Source organism: Styela clava, chromosome 13 (genome assembly GCF_964204865.1).
Source record: "Styela clava chromosome 13, kaStyClav1.hap1.2, whole genome shotgun sequence".
In the NCBI taxonomy this organism is placed as follows: Eukaryota; Metazoa; Chordata; class Ascidiacea; order Stolidobranchia; family Styelidae; genus Styela; species Styela clava.
In genome coordinates this window covers 8,564,288-8,584,364 of record NC_135262.1, presented here as the reverse complement: position 1 = coordinate 8,584,364, position 20,077 = coordinate 8,564,288, and the positions used below count along the sequence as shown (strand labels likewise).

General features: G+C 34.3%; 2 protein-coding genes across 2 annotated transcripts; both read left to right on the top strand.

The window, feature by feature from the left end:
- The first annotated feature begins 534 nt into the window (after positions 1-534).
- LOC120332135 (uncharacterized) lies at positions 535-3,796 on the top strand. Its single transcript, XM_078119004.1, has 10 exons — positions 535-624; positions 879-1,021; positions 1,303-1,358; positions 1,669-1,774; positions 1,867-2,022; positions 2,258-2,388; positions 2,471-2,562; positions 2,654-2,822; positions 3,116-3,201; positions 3,360-3,796. The coding sequence occupies exons 1-10, from the start codon at positions 600-602 to the stop codon at positions 3,461-3,463; spliced, it is 1,068 nt and encodes a 355-aa protein (XP_077975130.1). The 5' UTR covers positions 535-599; the 3' UTR covers positions 3,464-3,796.
- A 2,858-nt stretch (positions 3,797-6,654) lies between these two features.
- Positions 6,655-19,559, top strand: LOC120333114 (uncharacterized). The gene is made up of 21 exons (XM_078119418.1): positions 6,655-6,795; positions 7,023-7,231; positions 7,388-7,816; positions 8,055-8,190; positions 8,316-8,323; positions 8,543-8,705; positions 8,962-9,107; positions 10,926-10,972; positions 11,106-11,205; positions 11,931-12,083; positions 12,168-12,298; positions 12,625-12,716; positions 12,978-13,123; positions 13,423-13,478; positions 13,794-13,899; positions 16,281-16,436; positions 16,679-16,809; positions 16,892-16,983; positions 17,085-17,253; positions 17,620-17,705; positions 17,843-19,559. Exons 1-21 carry the CDS (start codon positions 6,729-6,731, stop codon positions 17,944-17,946), a joined length of 2,727 nt encoding a protein of 908 aa, XP_077975544.1. The 5' UTR covers positions 6,655-6,728; the 3' UTR covers positions 17,947-19,559.
- The last annotated feature ends 518 nt before the right edge of the window (positions 19,560-20,077 follow it).

Genomic DNA, 20,077 nt, shown 5'->3' with positions numbered 1-20,077 from the left:
ACAAATATTGTGGGTATTAGTATGTTACAAGGATGTTAGCAAGCGGAACCTGACATCCAATAAACATACTCTTTACATTATCAGAACTGGGGATCCGTCGAGCCATCAAAATTTGAACGAACATATCAACACAATCCATCAACTTATAGACGAAACAGATATCAAATAGACGGATACCCTTCAAATATTGTTATGGGATACATTCTTTTAGCAAGGTCGCTATATTTGATTGAAGGATTTAAAAACGATTAGAAATAATTTATGTCATTTATAGACTATTGAACAAATTGGTTATCGTGCAAACCAATCCGAGAGGTGGATACTTAGTATTTGTTATTTAATGTTTCAATTCAACATTTTCAATTTTAAAATTCAATTTGAAATTCTCGAACCTAGTCTGTTTTCGACGATAATATTTATTACCTATTCTCATCGAATTGTTATGTTGTTTGATACTGAATGATTTTCATAAAGCAGATATTTACTACATTTGTGCTAAACGTTGATAAACTAGTATATATAACTATTTCAGGGAGAACGGGAAAAACATATCGTTAGAGCATGCGGACCAAGTTGCCAATATCATTCTGGAATCAATAATGACAGTACCCAAACTATTCAACGGTATGTAGTGCATAGTTTAGAAATTCCGCCCAATATACAGAGTAGTCATCATTAAATAAGTTAAGAAATTCAATGGAATTTTTTTTATCGTTTTTTTAGTCTTTCGAAGCATTGAACTATCGATATTTTTGCAAGTTTTTTAAACGTGATTTTCACGAAGTCATTTCCATTGGTGATTAAATTTATTATTTGTGAAATTGTGAATTTTGTTGCATGATAGGATTCTGACAATTAATTCATTTTCTCACTTGCAGGCGACAGAGCAACAAAGGTTATTAATGTCATATACGCAAAAGCATCAAGCATTAGAGCAGTAGTACCAAATTGGTATAGCTATTCTTACAGATCAACTAATCAGATATACGATAATCAACTGTATAACTCGTACGGAAATCAGGTGTGTTCTTCCAATTTAGCCTAATAACATAAATTTTACTTCGTCTGATTGAAATTTGTAAAAATTAGATATTTAGTTTAAATTAAGAAATGACGTTATTAGTTTTCAAAAATAAATGATAAATGATTGCTTGCCCTGGCTGATTTCGAGTTTGCGAATCTGTCGATCCAGACATAAATAGACTTGTCAAAATTGTACAAAAGCCACTTTCTTCATAAAAATAGAGCTAGAACTTTCATTTCAAATCAAGCGCTCTGGGTATATTGGTTCTATTCATTCAGGTATCTATCGGAAGTTCACTTCGAGGTTATAGTGTTAATTATGGGCAAACTGTAAGGTAAGAATTTTTACAATTTCATGACCTTATCGCTCCATATATCTGTTACAATTATCCGGCACTAGGAATATCTTAACTAAAGTCGTTGCTCATCGATACGCTTGTTTTATATAAAACCCTTTTATAAAATGACCAATATAAATGATTATAAATACATTGATTTGCCTTTTATCAAATATATAAGGTAACCGACAAAAACGTTTCCTGCTGTTAAATCTACAATCTCAACAAAATTTTTAAAGACTATAATACGCAAATTGGCAGAAGAAGGTGTTATGTAAAATTTCCTATTTATTTATGATTCATGCAGAATGGATGGAGACAGATCCTTACAAAAATCTAAAACTTCTCAACCGTACATCACGATAAATGTTATCTCAAACGAAGACAAAGTGATCAAATACTACTACACGCAAGTGAGTTTTTTTTACTTTTTCATGAGAAAAGCATTCTTCATTTAAACGTATTCGGGATCACAGTATCAACTACACAGGAAAATATTTTACAGATCAATTCACGACGAAACAACAATGGAGATCAAATTAGCCAATTGCAGAATAGCATTACGAAAGGAAATTACAAACTGCAGTATCACGTGATCCAATTTTCTTACAAAAACCAACCAACCCCGATTGAATTTCATTTCACCGTGTCTAACGTTGCAGTAAGTATATGTTAAAGCATTTATCTGTACTTTATATACATCCAAAAATATATAAATTTTATATACGTCATAAAATACCATTACTTTATTCCAGTATATGAAATCTGTACTTATGTATTTTCAGAGCTATTAAAGTCAATTGACACCAAATTGCTTGCATGTACGAACCCCAAAATGTGCTATATTAAACCATTGACGTAAGATATACCTGATGACTTTGATGTTATCTGTTTAGAAGTGGCGTTCGGTCGAACCATCCTTGTTAAAACGCACCTACTCTAGCAATAGTGGTATATACAGATACAACAGGGTTCAAATCGACGGCAGCCCCTCCAACATAATTATGGGGTACCTGCTTCTTACCAGGTAAAGATTCCTGTATCATTGATATGAAATGTAAATTGAAGTTACAAATTGTTAAAATGTCATTCCTTGTTTTTAACAATAGACAAAATGGAGGCACCGTGACAACCAGTCAATCTGACGCTGTTGCGGGCATCGTATTGGACGCAATTATGTCCGTGGATGATCTGTTCAACGGTATTGTTTAAATGCAACTCCAATGAGTGAACGGTTATTTGATAACTGTACATTATGTTATTGTTCTCACACTCTATATTATGTTATTCAGAGTATCCTGAAAATTCCCTTCTAGTGCCAATCACTATAGACAAAGGCAGCAATTATAAAATCATGGAAATGATACCACCAATTTACAGAGCTCATGTCGAACCGGGATATCTACAGTTTCGGGCTTATAATTTGACAGGATATCCGAATGCTTTCTGTCCAGGTGTAAAGTAAGTGTTACAAATCCATACTTTCGGACAGATTCCGTGTATATTACATTCAAATTTGAAGATTAGAAAAAGAAAAACACCAAGACGATGAAAATTCAAAATAAAATGAAAGAAATTTGTGAAAATGTTTCGATGTCATACCCACCTTTAATTTGATTGATTCATCATTGATTTTCGTGTTTTCATCTCACGCTTTTTGCCGTTCATATCACGCGAGTGAGAATCCATCTTCATCAATAACAGAAGTGGCGTTTAGCTGCATCACTAAATTAATACAGATTACAATTATTTAGAGTTAAATCAATCTCACCTGAATTCTCATGCATCGGAGGTCTATCGAACGACGCGACAGAATATGGAACATGTGGTGACTTTGCAGGTACGTTAGTAATGTGTATAGGACGATTATATCGTTAGCATACGTAAAGTGCAGTTATTTATTTAATATACTCCACACTAAGCTACGAAAGTCTTTGCGAGCGAAATCAAGCGAAATTGATATAAATATAATAAACAGTTTTTTTTTATTATTTTCAGGATGGGGAGGAAAATTAGATGACATTATTGCCCAGTCATCTGCAAACGGATCTGCTCATTCACAGAATGATATTTCGTCGTCCATCCTCATATTCTATCGCTAGCATATTGGCATGTTTCTGAAATTCACAGTAATTTCGCGCACATTTTATGTTATAATTTTGCTACCGTTATTTCTTTTTTATGTATCCAACGTTCTTGACATACTGCAAAAAGCACATAAGTTTATAATCTTATATAGTTGGTTAGTTGGTTACTTCATATATACGGTAAATTCAGCATTTCTACCTAATTTCCTTCATTTAGTTTAAAATGTATGCGATGAAAGTTTGTCACATATTGATACACTCACACAACGTGCGGAAATCCTGAACTTTCGAAGAAAATCTGTGCAAGTATATAATAAATAGATCTCATCTCAGTTGATGACAATGCAAACCGCTCCAATATTCTAAGAAAGTGCCCTCTATAGCATTCATCAACAAGCCCTATAGGAAATGTATATTTTGTATTTCATTCTATAGTTTGTCTATTTGCGTCTTTACGTGTACATATATATATTATACATATGCAGAAATATAGATATATATATGTATGACGAGTTTACTTCAAATTGGGCGTTAGGTATACTTCGGGATAACGCGGTTCCACGGACTGCGGTACCGGTAGTCTACTGTGGCAGATTGTATACCCGCACTACTTTGTTTTGGCAATCGTGTCCATATATTTGAGCATCGCTCTATTGTAACTTAATAATTACTCACGCATAGTGACTGAATAGGTTTGATAAAGTTGACTCACGAAGAAGGGATCAGGCGACTTTACCCTGCATCAAAAATTCATTTTCATTAAATAGTTTTCTAAGGCAGCGGTTCCCAAACTTTTTGTTTGTGTAGCGCCAAATTATCAAAAAAAAAAAAAAAACTCACGGCGTACTTACACAAAAAAAAAAAATTTGTGATCGTAATGTGTACTTTTTGCCTTTCAAAGTTTGTAAACATTTAAACATTTAGGCCTAAGGAAAAAATACATAAGGTCTACTCTTCTTCCTCATCTCTGCCTGATTTTTTTTTGAAATGCTAAAATAATCACTTATGTTCGCTAAACTCGGTTCAGCATGTGAATAAACTGCAGCTCACGAAATTGCAGCAAGTAGTGGATATCTCTATTGTTACGTAAAATCTCTATTGTTACGTAACAATAGAGGCAGACCTGCGTAACAGACGATACGTAACGATATAGGAAGGTAAAATGAATTTATTGGTTCGTATAATTATGAATTTGTAGGCTTTATTAACTTTGTTGGGTAGTTATAGAAAGATTGTGCTTTTGCTAGTGCTTATTGTGCTGTATATAAAAAAACTTTGCTTTTGCCTTTCAATGACATTTTTTTCATTGTATACGGGGGTATCGGTACCGCAGCGTTTTTAACAAACCTTCTTAACCACAAGAGAAAAAAACCAAAGTTTGCATACCATACCTTTTTATGTCTTCAGTTTGAATAAACTACTGCCTGATCCAAATTGTTCCATTATTTTGTACCCATAAACTGCACCCGTAGACAATTGCTCAAATGGACATTTGCTTCCACAGACGTTTGCACCGAGTTTGCAGCCGCCGACATCTGCCCTCTCGCCCATTTGCACAAACATAAAAACCACAAAAAATGCCTTACGAACTTGTTTGCGTATTTCAACATCTGGACCAGCGGCTGGTAAGAGATTGAAGTCAAGTATGATACGCGTGTAGATTCTCGTGCGACATTTCGCATTTGAAATTTGAAGAAAATTTAGAGTTTAGAAGTTGGAAATGTTTGTTTGCTTTCAAATCAAAATTTATTCTTACTCGCTACCAAAACGGATCTGGGTTTCATATTTAAAGTGATACAATTAAAAGATATTATATTTTCGTTATAAATTGAAATACAGATAAGTGATTGCGTAAAGTTTGTAACAAATATTTGCATATCCGTTAGTAAATTCTTCGATTCATAAAGATAGTACTTTTTACGGGAAAGCGGCGTGACACTCGTGAAAATTGGCAATGGATTGGATAGACTGTCGAAACACCAATTCAACTATAGAAGACACAATATCTTCATACTTGGCCATTGTACATCAACATCAATTCTTCTACCTCGACACAGCGTTGTTGTCGTAATTTTTGATACATGGAACAAAATAAATAATAAATACAAGTATATATACATGAAATAAAGAGAGTTAAACACATTAAAGGGTAAACAAGTATAAAGACTAAGTTTAGTTCGGAAGTAATCAAGTTTCTATCATAGGACTAATGTCCCTTGGGAAATACAAAAGTCTGCTGTCCCATCCCATGTGTTTTCCTATGGAATTTTCATATGAATCTCATTCCTACGGACAAGGCTGGAGATCGCATACTGAAGTGACATCCAAATTTCATTATTTATCATATTTTTGTATGGTGTGTAGGCTAAAAGTTATGGCACAAGTGATTATTATTTTTCACACCGTTGTTTTGCCAAGGAAGTTATTTTGCATACAGGAAGACCACCTACTGATCTAAATTGCACCTAATATTCCTAACTGTCAAAACATCAGCGTAATTTGAATTCCTATACAGTATATTGTTATAAAGTTTGTTCTTCTATGGCGGTTAGAGCCGAATCATAATAACTGTAAATCTGCCTAATATAATATATATATTTGCCTAAGCTAATAAATATTCGATAAAGATGTCGGAATCTAAGTATATAGGGATAATATAAAATAGTTTGCAAAATAGTATTAAGATCCGTACTGTTCCTAATAGATTCCCCTTGCTGACTTCCTAGCAGTCTATTGTATTTTGTAAAGGTATTCGAGTAGTATGTTTAATACAACAATTTGAGATGAATTAAGTAAGCGAACAGCCAGCTCTTACGTTTTTGCTTGTATGATCTTGTCAGTAAAGCCCATTAATCGAAATACTGGTGTTTAGAAAAGCTCCGCGACCATTTACAAGTTCAAAACCCATTTACACTGTAGAATATTCAAAGACGGGTGTTGCTTATTATTTAAAATTGTTTGTAATAATTTTGCCAATGACTTTGAAGTATAGGAGTGATTCAAAAGCGATTTCAAAACCCAATCCATGTGGAAAAATACTACCGTACATGCCATTAACAAACACACTTTCCTTTTCGATAACATGTTATATATAAGTCAGTTTTTGTGAAATAATTTTAAAAAACAGAAACCCAGCGGCGCGGTATATTCACGTGAAAAGCAAATCTTATGTTTATATTGGTAAATGCACGATATATTTTATATAGTGGTAATGTTTAACTGCATAATTAACTGCAACGGTTTAGCTGCGGTCTACTCGAAATAAACAACACCTTGAATAATGTGGCAAGAACCTTATGAAGAGGAAAACATCTATGAAGGCGAAGTTCGATACGAAAACAACCAAGGTAAATAATTGAGTTGTTGGAATTGTCGTCGGTAAAATGAAAAATTAAATTTAGCCCTCAAAAATGAATTATAGGTGTTATATCCCTTTTTCATAAGACTATGTGTGCAATATATCATGTCTGATAGTCCCCGGTTCTGGTGACGCGTGCGAACAATGTTTTCATATTATTAAACTTTATATATCTAATCTTCAATGTCGCGCGTATTGTTTTGTTTTTCGGCCAAGTTACTATAGGAAATGTGCCAAGTCCGCCAATCAGGAGTCCGTCACTGCCGAAAAGAGATGGCCATCAAAATATACCTGCTTCATTGAATCGAGACGATCAGCGTGAAGCAAATATTTCAAAATTAGCTATGGTTGATGTCATCCTATCCGTCGTTATTATCCTACTGTTGGTTGGACTGTTCATACAAATTGGCCAACATCAGGGCAAGGTAATTTTATGTTTGTTTCTGATTGAGAGTTATTCTGTATCAAGTTGTTATCATTATGGAACATAATGATGGAACTGCCGAGAAAAAACCGTTATCTAAACTAAACGACCCGGTAATATTATAAAGGATCTAGATTTATTTGTTCTAAATATTTAGACTACAACAGACGAAGGTAGTAATTCAAATCAGCAAAGTCAAACAAATCTATCCAAATCCCCTGGTTTTCCAACTGCAACAAACCGAAGCGGGAATTCAGATCAGCATAGTCAAACAAATATATCCACATCCACTGCTTTTCCAACTGCAACAAGCGGAAATTCAGATCAGCCTGTTAAAACAAATAGTTCCACGTCCAACTGTTTTCCAACTACAACAAACCAAAGTGCGGATTCGGATCAACATAGTCAAAAAAATTCATCTACACCCAACGGTTTCAGTGTTTCTTTCCTGGAGGAAACGCTGAATCAACTTGTAGCCGACAGAAAAAGCGGTCCGATGAAATCCTGCCGCGAATTGAATATGTTGGGTTTCAACGCTGACGGTGTTTATTACATACAAACTATGAAAGATTATCCTAAAACCGAGGTGAACCTTGATATTACTATAACTTAACCTTACATACAATGCCAAACATATAAATAGAATATTGGTTTTGAAGACAATTTAGCGGGTTATGATGAAGATTAATATATGATAATTGTCGAATGATTCCCACGAGATTTTTCAAAATTTACATAATTTTAAAATCCGTGGCGGAAAAACACTAGTTTTGAATATAACAAGATGTCCTTATTTCTATTGACAAAATAAAACATCTTTAAAGGTTTACTGTGACATGACGTCTGATGGCGGTGGGTGGACTTTAGTAGCAAGCGTGCATGAGTCAAATATATCCGTGAAATGTGGATTAGATGATCTGTGGTCAAGATACGATCTGATAAATGAAGTGGCATATCCAGGTAAAAAGATTCGAATAATTCATAGCCTTTAACTGAAGTGTTTGTTACATTCCTTTGCATTCCGTTAAAATTTTTCAAACGTAAAATGAGGAAATGTAATATTCACAAAATTTCGTTTGAAACAGACAACACCAACTGAGAATCTGATTACACCTTTGGAAATCTTTTCAAATGTACATCAAATGACTATAAAAATGATGCATATCACAATATGCAGGTATATTCATCAATTTTTTTATAATATATACTTTATTCATACTTTCAATATTACTCTATATAAAGCATCGAAAGAGCAATCTAATGTCAACATGAATCCATACATGCGCGTTAAAAATATTTTTCTGTGATTCAGGCTGAGAACATCATGATTTGGCACGTTCCTTCTGAATTATCGTTGACTGCAATGAGGCAAGAAGCCTACCTTCGTTATAGAACAACTAATGGGTTTATGAAAAATTACGGTGGAAATTTGAAGAATCTATATGAAAAGCATTTCCCGTTGAAGTTAAAATTAGGTTAGTATCTTGCTATTTAGGAGTTTCGTTAACAAATATGTATATCCAGATATGTACAACCAAAATAGTTTTGCATATTTAAGTAAGTGTTTCCTCTAATTCTCGTAATCATTACCCTGTAAAATTTAGATTCAAGAGAAGTGTAATTTTAAAGTTTGACGAAATATTCACTCAATAGAACGTTGAAAGCTTTTTCAAACAAATTGCGATGAATCATGCGACAAAATACGATTACAGAAGACTTCTATATTAACAGAAAGTCCAGCTGAAGATGTTCTCGACGCTTTGGCGAAAAATGCTGAAAATATGAGTAGGCAGATACCAGATTGGTACGACTACACATATGGAGACAATCCTTCTCAAATAAAAGATGAAAAAATGTACTCGTCCTATGGAAATCAGGTATATATACATATATATATATCGTCACGCTAATAGCCGAATTGCGTAAGTCATTTTTGGCGATTTTGAATTTTTTTTATAAAATAGGTATTTATGTAATGCTGCGCACCTGTCTGTTAACTCAGGTTTTATTTTAAGAATTCTGAAACCCATAAAAATGGAAATTTAGTATGACATGCACATTTGTGCAATTGTTTCGTCATAATGAATTATCATTGTTACCGCTGTGACGTCACACAGGCAAAATAACCTCTGCGCAGTATTATAGAGTTTTTGCATCTTGGATTCTAGCTTAGCGCGTATTAATTTGAATTTATACTACAGTATAGGAAGACGTGCACTTGTGATATTCACTATCCGAGTCCAATTCACCTTGGTTGGCTTTTATATTGGGTGCCTTGCTGTTTTATTCTTTATATTTAATTTTAGTCTTCTTTCGGTGGGTGTGCAGAACGTGTTATATTGATGAAATATATATTTTTAAACATAAAAAATAATGTTATTGAAACTGATTAGCTATTTTGGGGATTAGGCATTGCAGATACTGAGAATTACATTTGTTTTTGGAATATTTAGTTTTCAGGACTGGTGCTATAGTAAAGTTGCAAAATTGCGTATGTCCCCAAGTCATAGACACATTTCTGCCTAAGTCACAGTGCGTCATTATGACGTCACTTATCTGCGTCATACAAATTAACTTAAATCCGGCCACGATCAAAAAATTGAACCATGACAAATTTTTGACTCTCAATGGCATAACAATAACATTAGGAAGTTTTTCACGTTTTTCTCAAAACTGCTAAAAATGACTTACGCAATGCGGTTATTAGCGTGACGATATATAGTTGTAAATGCTAATTCATATATTAACCGTCACCTTCATCCGCAACCGTCGGACAATGTTTGATATCCAGTTTTCTATCTGTTTCACACTGCCGTCAAATTCTGTATTTAGCCTATCATATGAACAAAATATTATGAATGAGACGTTTGAAAACGAAAGTAATTTTTTTACGAAAGAAATTACTAAAACTGTACAACTTGACCCTCCTACCCATATAATACAATAAAACTATAATATAATACCACATAAAGCAATGCTCAAATACGTGGTGAGAGAACACGAAAGTGAAAATGACTCAAAGTACCCAACTTCGAGATAATTGTTCCTCAATTTTCAACGTTGACTTGAAAATTTATTTTTTAATCAGAGGGCGCCAAATTGCTTAGGGGGAAAATATGTATTTTATTGCAATTGTCCGCTTGAACGGCGGAGACGTTGATTTTTTCGGCTCGCGTTCACATTTGGTGGTAAGAACCTTGCTGAACACTAGAGTTACAGAACCACACGTGGTGGCAGCCAATTTTGTGGTGAATTATAAAGCCTTATAGGACGTAAAGAACATTGAATAACATATAGGAGGAATAGCTCACTAGCGACCTGATGTACTGAAAATATTTTACTGATATCAATTGGTCCAAGAGCTTCGGAGAAGAGAAAATTTTTGCAACAACAAAATTCCAATGATCTCGGCAAGAACGACAATTTTGTGAAACGGTTAATAACCCCCTTTTTGTCCTATAGTTTTACTGTATATTAGATTTTTACAGGTGCCCGATACAGGCAGGTGATTGAATTGAATTTATATATCACACTCTTCGGGATAATTATGCGAAGAATATTTGTTGCACACTAGGTAGTTATGCTGATGCTTCCTACCAATACCCGACCAAAAGCTATACCATAACTGAAAAAAATATATATGTTTCTCAGCCAAACACTCTAGTTTTCCATCATTGGTCCATTTCTTTTTACAGGTATCCGCTACTGGCTGTGGAACTATTAATTACGGACAAATGAAAAGGTAAGATTAGTGTTAAGCTTCTTGCCATATGTCTTCATTTGTACTAAATAAACCCATATTATTACATGGAAATATGTAAGACGTAATGTCGAAACATCAAATTTAAATTGATCCAATATTGTTTCATTTACAGTTACGAGGACTCTTTCTGCGGCTCTAGAATGATAAAACCTTTTTTGTTTGTAAACGTTATTTCGAACGAAAGGGGGAGGTATGGGACCATTTACACGCAGGTGAGTCTATTAGGAAACTCACTCCGTTCATGGTCCGCAGTACTAATGAATGAAAGTAGTGGAAAGGGATTCCTCAGTGCAATACCAAAATCGATACTCTCATGTCACGTGTTCAGCACCTAACTCTTTCATATGATCCCAGAAGGGTTCCTCCGTCAGCACATTCCAGAGGTTCCATTTAAATTCTTAGGTTTACCTCTATTACTGACCTTGCTACACTTTAAATATCATTTTGTTTTGCCAGTATTAGGTTTCCTTTATATACATTTGTAGATCTGTGGTGGGATTGAGGGGGTTCGCGCGAACCCGTTATTGGAATATCGTGACAATTGAGGCCCCGTTCTTGTTTTAGACGTCAGACGTCGGTAAAAAAAGGGTAACTGGCATTGCAGACTACGACTAGCGTTATATTTGTCGATACTGGATTAATGTGATGCATGTCATGACACCCAATGTATACGGGTGGCCTCTGTAACTTTTGACACCCCTTCATAATTTTTTCATATCTCATTGTCCAAAAATGCCAGGAACACCATTAAGGTGTCGTTATATCATAAATGCAATGCTTTATCGGTGATAAGATGGGCTTGCTCGTTTGAAACGCATAAATGCAGCCAATACCGATATATTTGGGCGATTTACTACCGATAGAATATGTCGTTATATCGGCCGAGCTCTAATTACAACCTTGTTTTGTTACTCGATTTTAATAATATTTATTTCAGGTGAAATCTTATCGCCCCAAGAGCAATGAAGCATTCACTTCTCTCAGCAACAACATTACCAACGGAGATTACAAACTTCAATATCATTCTTTGCAATTTTCTTCGCCCGGTATTCCAACAGCATGCGAATTTCACTTCGTTGTATCAAATATTGTGAGTATTATTAATTTATTAGTATGTTACAAGAATGTGCAAGTGGAACCTGATATTCAATAAACATACTTTTTACATTGTCAGAATTGGGGATCAGTCGAGCCATCAAAATTTGGACGAACATATCAATACAATCCATCAACTTATAGAAGAAACAAATACGAGATTGGCGGATACCCTTCATATGTCGTTGTGGGATACATCCTTTTAGCAAGGTCTCTATATTTGATTAATAACGATTAGAAAGAATTTAAGTCATTTAAACACTATTGATTCAATTGGTTTTTGTGGTGCACACCAATACGAGAGTCGGATACTCATTATTTGTTATTCATTCATTCTTTTGCTATATTCGATATAAAAAATCCAATTCTGAACATACCTAGTCTGTCTTGGTCCTAGTCTGTTTTCAATGATATTATTAATTACCTAGTTTCATCGAGTTGTTATGTTATTTGATACTCAATGATTTTCATTAATGAGAAGCAGATAGTTACTACAATTGTGCTAGACGTTGAGAAGTTTGCGTATTTATTTTCAGGGAGAACGGGAAAAATATATCGTTAGAGCATACGGATCAAGTTGCTAATATTATCCTGGAATCAATAATGACAGTACCGAAATTATTTAACGGTATAGTGCTTCACACATACATCTTACTTATTCCATAGCTCAGGAATTCCGGCCTATGTACAAAGTAATAAGTTAAAAACTTGGACGCATTTATTTGTCGTTTCCTATTATTTCGAAGCATTTAAACATCGATATTTTTGCAAGTTTTATTTAAAAGTGACCTTTACGAAGTAATTTTCATCAATGGTTAAATTTATTTATTTTGAAATTGTAGGTGTTGTTGCATGGATTTTAACAATTAATTCGTTCTCTCACTTGCAGGCGACAGAGCAACAAAACTTATTAATGTTCTATACGCAAGAGCTTTAAACATTAGATCGGTAATCCCAAATTGGTATAGCTATTCTTTCAGATCAAATACTTGGTATATATACGATGATAAACTGTACAATACTTACGGAAATCAGGTGTGTCGACATTTTATGACTAAATACATAAAATTCGTAGAACATTTCGTTTGATTGACATCTGTATCAAAAAATTGAATATGAAGTTTAAATTGAGAAATGACGTTACTAGTTTTTAATACATAACGAAAAATTATTATTTGCCGAGAAAACGGCTGATTTCGAGCTTGAGAACCAATCAATTATGACATAGACTTGTCAAAGTTGTATGAAAGACACTCGCTTTATATAAATAATTTTGGACCAGAATTTTCATTTCAAATCAAGCGCTCTGGTTTATTTCGGTTCTACTGATTTAGGTATCTATCGGAAGTTCACTTCGAAGTTATAGTGTGAATTATGGGAAAACTGTACGGTAAGAAATTTTTACAATTTCATGACTTTATCGTTCAATATATATAGTTATAATAGTTAACCAGAAGTACCTCAAGGCCTTGCTTGTCAAGAAGGCCCTTCGATATGACACTCTTTATAAAAATAAACGATAGCAATGCGCATAGGTACATTGAGTTATCTTTTATCAAATGTATTATATGAAGTAGCCGACAATAACGTTTCACGCTGTTAAATTTGAAATCTCAATAAATTTTTGAAAGACTATAATATATATACGCAAAATGATAAAAAAAGGCGTTATATGAAATTCTTTATTTATTTATGATTCATGCAGAATGGATGGAGACAGATCCTTAATAAAATCTAAAACTTCTCAACCGTTCATCATGATCAATGTTATCTTAAACGAAGACAGAGTGATCAAATATTACTACACGCAAGTGAGTTTTCTTTAATTTTCCGGAGACTAAGGGCACTTCGCTTGAAGTTAACATTTTAATATTGAAGTTTTGAGCATCATTTTGACAGCAAAAACATAATGTTCTATTATATTTGACCAGCGGATCTTTGAAAAATCGCGAAATATTTTAAGATTGTCTCGCCAGAAAACACAGAATAAATTGAGAGTTGCATTATGTTCCGTGCCAATGCAAAGACAAAACCTAACATTCTCATCTGATGGACCAAAATCAGCCTTGAGTACTGATGTATCAAATCATGGAAACAATTTCTATTTTCCACTGTTTAAAATTTTAACCTGGTATTAGTCTAGTCCAGTGATTCCCAAAGTGGGCGATATCGCCCCCCGGTGGGCGAAAAAGTCGAAGGGGTCGATTTCGCAAAACGTAGTAGTATATATTTACGGCAAAACCCATGTTTGATCGGCGCATCGTGCACTTGATTATTGTACTCTGCGTGCTTTCGTAGGTTTGAATCACGTGGGCGATGTCACACGCGAAACGATTGCTGGACTCGTCCTCGCAGTAAGGTACGGTAGTTTACGTATCCCAGTGGTCGGGAAATCTATAGTAATCTGGCCCGTGATGCTTCACTGAATGGACCTTTCCCGTCCTTTGATCCCGGAAAATTCTTCCCTCACTTTACCACTGTAAAATTTATTTTTTCGGTGCTTATTTTAAGAGTGGTTTCGCGAGTTGTTGCCTATAAAATGAAGTATTTGTTTCAAACTATCATTCTAATTCATATATACAATCTGATTTTCAACAATCTGTTTTTTAAAAGTACCGGTGAAGAATTTGAGCCTAGTCTATCACAGCTATTTCTACACTAATTTTTGATTACTGTAATAAAACTGAAACTCCTAGGATGATCATTGATTTGTTTAACTAAAAACTAACGAATATAATTCAAAATCGCGAAAATGAGGTAATGTTCACGACCAAGCCTAAAAGTCTATCCGAGGGAAGTATGTGTGGGTGAATGCGAAAGGGGGCATTGTTACGTTGCCAGGGGAAGCATTCAAACGGTGGCTTTAACGATGAATTAATTTTATTTATTATCTACGCTCGAGGAGTAATTACATTTTTTTACGTAACAAAATTTATCGTGCGACACAGTTAGACTAAATTTTATTATATCCTAAAAATTATATTGAACTCGTTTAACGAGCCTACAATTTATTCATAATTGGACAAATGGAAACACGCAGAAATAAAATTCATATTCTATTCGAGAGATTCATCACTGCTTAATTTTTGTAAGAATGTATCTTAAAGAAAATCTTTATCAAATTTCAGAAACCATGCGAAAATATTCACTTTGATGTTTGGAAGTACATATTTGTGCGAACAATTATTTTCGAAAATGAACATTACAAAGAACAAGCAAAAAACTAAGATTAGTGATGCCCATTTAAAAAATCTTCCAATCTTGGCGTCGTAAAGCTATCAAGCGTGATGCAGCAACAAGACAGTGTCATATTAAATGTCATTGTAATAACTTTTTACTAAGACGACTGAGTTGAGTTCACGAATTGTCGCAGTTTTCGCACGATGTTCCGTTATTAACTTTCAAAAAATATATGCGATCCGCAAAAGAACAGCAACCCTAAATTTTGTCCCACGAGCGACGTAAAATTTGCGAACCCCGGGGCCATCCGAGTCCACGAATCCAAAACAAATGGTTGATCGATTATATGGACTGGTGATCGGACTGGAGGACATGGTAGGAAGAGGAATCGGGGATGAATTTTACCGAAGACCGTTATATATCATGTGTTTTGGTGAAGGTCATCAGGCTGCAGGGATCAATGAGATGTACGAAAATCATTATTATAAGTTTTGAAAAATTAATTTATTATTATTATTATTTTAAAGTGAAATGGGGTGAATTTAGAGAGATAAATGCTATAGGGCAAGAGTGCACGGTCTTTGAGAAGGTAGAATCCTGGATTCTTTCATTTCCGATCTCTGATGTGGTGATAGAGGGGATTTAGTCGTGCTGCTACTGCTATCAAAACAACTGAATCGCTTTTCAGTAAACGGGGTAATTTAGATATAATAAAAAACTCGCTGAAGAACACCAAGCTCATCCATCTCATTAAAAAACACTATAAACTATGATTTGTCTCCTTATTTGGTCTGTAATATATTCGTTACAGACTTTCAATTTTTTTTACAGTGTCGGGGGGCGATGAAGTTGTATAAACTACTGTAGGAGGGCGATAGTACAAAAAGTTTTGGGAACCACTGGTCTAGTCCATGCAGTAGATTGACGAAAAGGAAATTTAATGAGAAAATCATTCTTTATTACAACGTATTCGGGATCATCACAGTATCAACACCGAGAAAATATTTTACAGATCATTTCACGACGAAACAACAACGAAGATCTAATCAGCCAATTGCAGAATAACATTACAAAAGGAAATTACACACTGCAGTATAACTTGATCCAATTCTCTTACGAAAACCAAACAACTCCGGTTGAATTTCATTTCACCGTGTCTAACGTTGCCGTAAGTATATGTTGAAGCACTTATCAGTAATTTATATACATCAAAAATATATAAATTTTATCCGCCATAAAATATAACTATAGTCCAGTATAAAAAATGTGTACTCAATTGACTCTAGAGGTAACAAACGTCAACTAACATCAAATTGCTCGCATGTACCGACTCTAAAATGTACTTTCTTCGTGCTATATTAAGCGTCATTGACGTAATTATAACTAATGACTTTAATGCTCTTTGTTTAGAAGTGGCATTCTGTCGAACCATCCTTGTTGAAACGCACGTCTTCTTACAATAGTGGTATATACAGACGCAACAGGTTTCAAATCGACGGCAGCCCCTCCAACATAATTATGGGGTACCTGCTTCTTACTAGGTAAAGATTCCTGTATCATTTATATACAATGTAAATTGAAGTTATAAATAGTTGAAATGTCTTTGCTTGTTTTCAACAATAGGCAAAATGGAAGCAATGTAACAACAACTCAATCTGACGCTGTTGCAAGCATTATATTGGACGCAATTATGTCCGTGGATGATCTGTTCAACGGTAATATTTATTGTTTCAATGCAACCCTAACGCAACCCTTAACGTCGTTTGCTTACTGTATTTTATGATTATTCTTCTGATACTATATTATGTTCAATCAGAATATCGTGAAAATTCCCTTCTGGTGCCAATCACTATTGACAAAGGGAGCAATAACCAAATCATGGAAATGATACCACCAATTTACAGAGCTCATGTCGAACCGGGATTTCTACAGTTTCGGGCTTATAATTTGACAGGATACCCGAATGCTTTATGTCCAGGTGTAAAGTAAGTGTTACAAATCCATACTTTTGAACAGAGTTCGTTTATATTACATTTAAATTTGAAGATTAGAAAAAGAAAAACACCAAGACGATGAAAATTCAAAACAAAATGAAAGAAATTTGTGAAAATGTTTCGATGTCTTACCCGCAATGTTTAAGTCAATACAAGAATCAAGTGAATGCGATTTTCGATGTAACAGATGATACAAACGGTGGTGATCCTGGTTTGTTAAACTTGAAAACTTAATGATTTTCGTGTTCTCATCTCACGTATTTCGTCGTTCATATCGTCCAATCAAATGAATTTATCAATTGCAGAATTGGTATTTAGCTGCATCACTAGGGTAATACAGACAACAATTTTTTTCAGAGTTAAATCAATCTCACCTGAATATTCATGCATCGGAGGTCTATCAAACGACGCAACAAAATTTGGAACATGTGGTGACTTTGCAGGTATTATATGAATCAGGTTGAAGCTAATATTGTTAACATATACGTGAGGTGCTGTTATTTAAAATACTGTACACTAAGGAACGAAAATGTCTTTCTGCTATTAATATGATAACCATTTTTTTGTTTATTAATTTTAGGATGGGGAGGAAAATTAGATGACTTCATCAACCAGTCGTCCGCAAACGGATTTGCTCATTCACAGAATGATATTTCTTCTTCCATCCTCATATTTTATCGTTAGCATATTGGCACTTCTATTAAGTAAACTATTTTTTCATGCACTTGAATTAATTATGAATATGTAGTGTACATTATCTTATATAATTGGTTGTTTTATTTACACACGCTGGATTCAGCATGAACTTTTAAATAATATCTGTTCAAATCCATTACTTATCGATCCGTTTTCGTGTACTCAGAAATGACCAGTACCGGATTGTCTGCAGCCCAGGGCATCCAATCATGAAGGTCGACGTTTAATTTTAAACATTTATTATTTATGTCAGATCTCATTTAAATTGTAAATGCTTGTTCTAGTATAATGTCGGTTTAAAAGTTCATACAACTGAAATTCTTTTGAATCAGGTTGGTAATTTTTTTTCCCAAATATTTACCATTCAAAAGGTTAAAAAAATGAGGATAAGTGATTTTGTTAAATTTGGAAAATACGTCGTTGAACCCAAAAGCAAAGTAGGCAATGGTAATTTGATTAACCGAACAGTTTTGACCGTAAATATGGCTTCTGTTTTGAAAGACTTCTGAATCATTTAAAATCTAAGAATTATTATATTTCTTGCTATTCCGGATTTTTTTCATCGTAGACCCGTTTTTATTCATCAGTAATGTTTTATTTATCAATAACTAGGAATAATTCTATCCCACCTGCCTTGACTAGAAACGTATTAGTATTATGATGTTGGGGATTCTAGTGACACGACGTTTTATTACAGCCTTGAGTTTCTTGAAGTGTTCTTAATTAAATTCAACTTACTATATACAATATAGCCCTACTTATGGGATTAGCGTACGTAAGTATCCCGTCTGTCGCTCAGATTTTGTTTTTTTACGCAATTTACAAGTATACCTGTGATTACATTTACATTCGTGTTCGTTACCGTATTTTGTCAGTTCTAACTGGTCTCTAATTTGTGCTACCGGTATACAGCAAATTCAAATGAGTACCGGTACTCATACCGTAATAACTATGATTTCATTACGTACCTGTTTTTCTGTAACATTTCCTCACATGTCTTTTAACTTACTTCACTAATACCCTAAAGCAAGGGACTGTGACAGTGGCAACTTATGCTGCCACTCAGGCTTTTTTTTTTATTTTACTAATTCAGCATTTTTGCTGCTTGGCAGCGAGCTAAAAGGGGGAATACCCTCTTAGCCTCCAAGCAGACTTAATGTATTCACTTTTGATTTGTATTACGCGATGTTGGTTATTTATTTACCTATCGCATTAGATGGTTCAACTACCAAGCCTCGATCGTGAATGATAACAGTTCTCCAACAATCAAGTTGCTAAAACTTGGCTAATGTCTATTTAGATATTTGAACCTTGGATGTCGCTGCTTGATAACCAGCTTTGGTTCCTCGCAGCTTCCCCTCCCCACTGAAATGTGTTTTTAATATTATTCGTCTTAATTTTGCATGTTTATCAAGTTGCTAAAACTTGACTAATGTTTATTTATATATCTGAACCTTGGGTGTCGCTGCTTGATAACCAGCTTTGGTTCCCAGCAGCTTCCCTTCCCCAGTGAAATGTGTATTCAATATTATTTATTCGTCTTAATTTTGCATGTTAACTTTTTTTACTGGATGGAAAAAATAAACTTGACTATGACTATGGGTTTCCCAAGCTTTTTTCGCGGTGCACACCTAAATTTTTCATTTAAAGTCGTGAGTATCAAGATTCCAAAATTTTTGTTGGAAATATCCAAGTTGAATCACTTGCTGTCTCAATAAAACAAGTTTGATTTTAATGTGCTAAATATTATTACCACATATATTCAAATTTGGGCTGCCAGTACCTTTTTTGGACCTTGCTTCTCGAACCCATAAGACAGCTCGCATAGATTGGGGTTGTTTTGTCACTGTACTGCCAACTGGTTTCCTAGTATAGGTACCCAAAACAATTTTTTTCAAATAAATTCAAGTTTTTAAGTCATATAACAAAATATATTGATAAAACGACTAACAGAAGTTTTAGTGAAAACTTTTGGGCTGCTTGTTATGCACAACCATCTAGATACGGAAGGCCAAGTCACTCATATGCATTATCGTTCAAATGAACGCTCCCTACTAACCCAAACAATAATATAACAGGTGCTCTTTCGTTTATTGCAGTTTATCCAACAACAGATGAA

Excerpts from the sequence above, each read along its gene's own strand:
- LOC120332135 (XM_078119004.1), top strand. The coding sequence starts at position 600 with ATGACAGTACCCAAACTATTCAACG. Across the intron at positions 2,823-3,115 it reads GCTTTCTGTCCAGGTGTAAA|AGTTAAATCAATCTCACCTG; the intron begins GTAAGTGTTACA and ends ACAATTATTTAG. Across the intron at positions 3,202-3,359 it reads AACATGTGGTGACTTTGCAG|GATGGGGAGGAAAATTAGAT; the intron begins GTACGTTAGTAA and ends TATTATTTTCAG.
- LOC120333114 (XM_078119418.1), top strand. The coding sequence starts at position 6,729 with ATGTGGCAAGAACCTTATGAAGAGGAAAACATCTATGAAGGCGAAGTT. Across the intron at positions 12,717-12,977 it reads AGTACCGAAATTATTTAACG|GCGACAGAGCAACAAAACTT; the intron begins GTATAGTGCTTC and ends TCTCACTTGCAG. Across the intron at positions 16,984-17,084 it reads CGTGGATGATCTGTTCAACG|AATATCGTGAAAATTCCCTT; the intron begins GTAATATTTATT and ends ATGTTCAATCAG.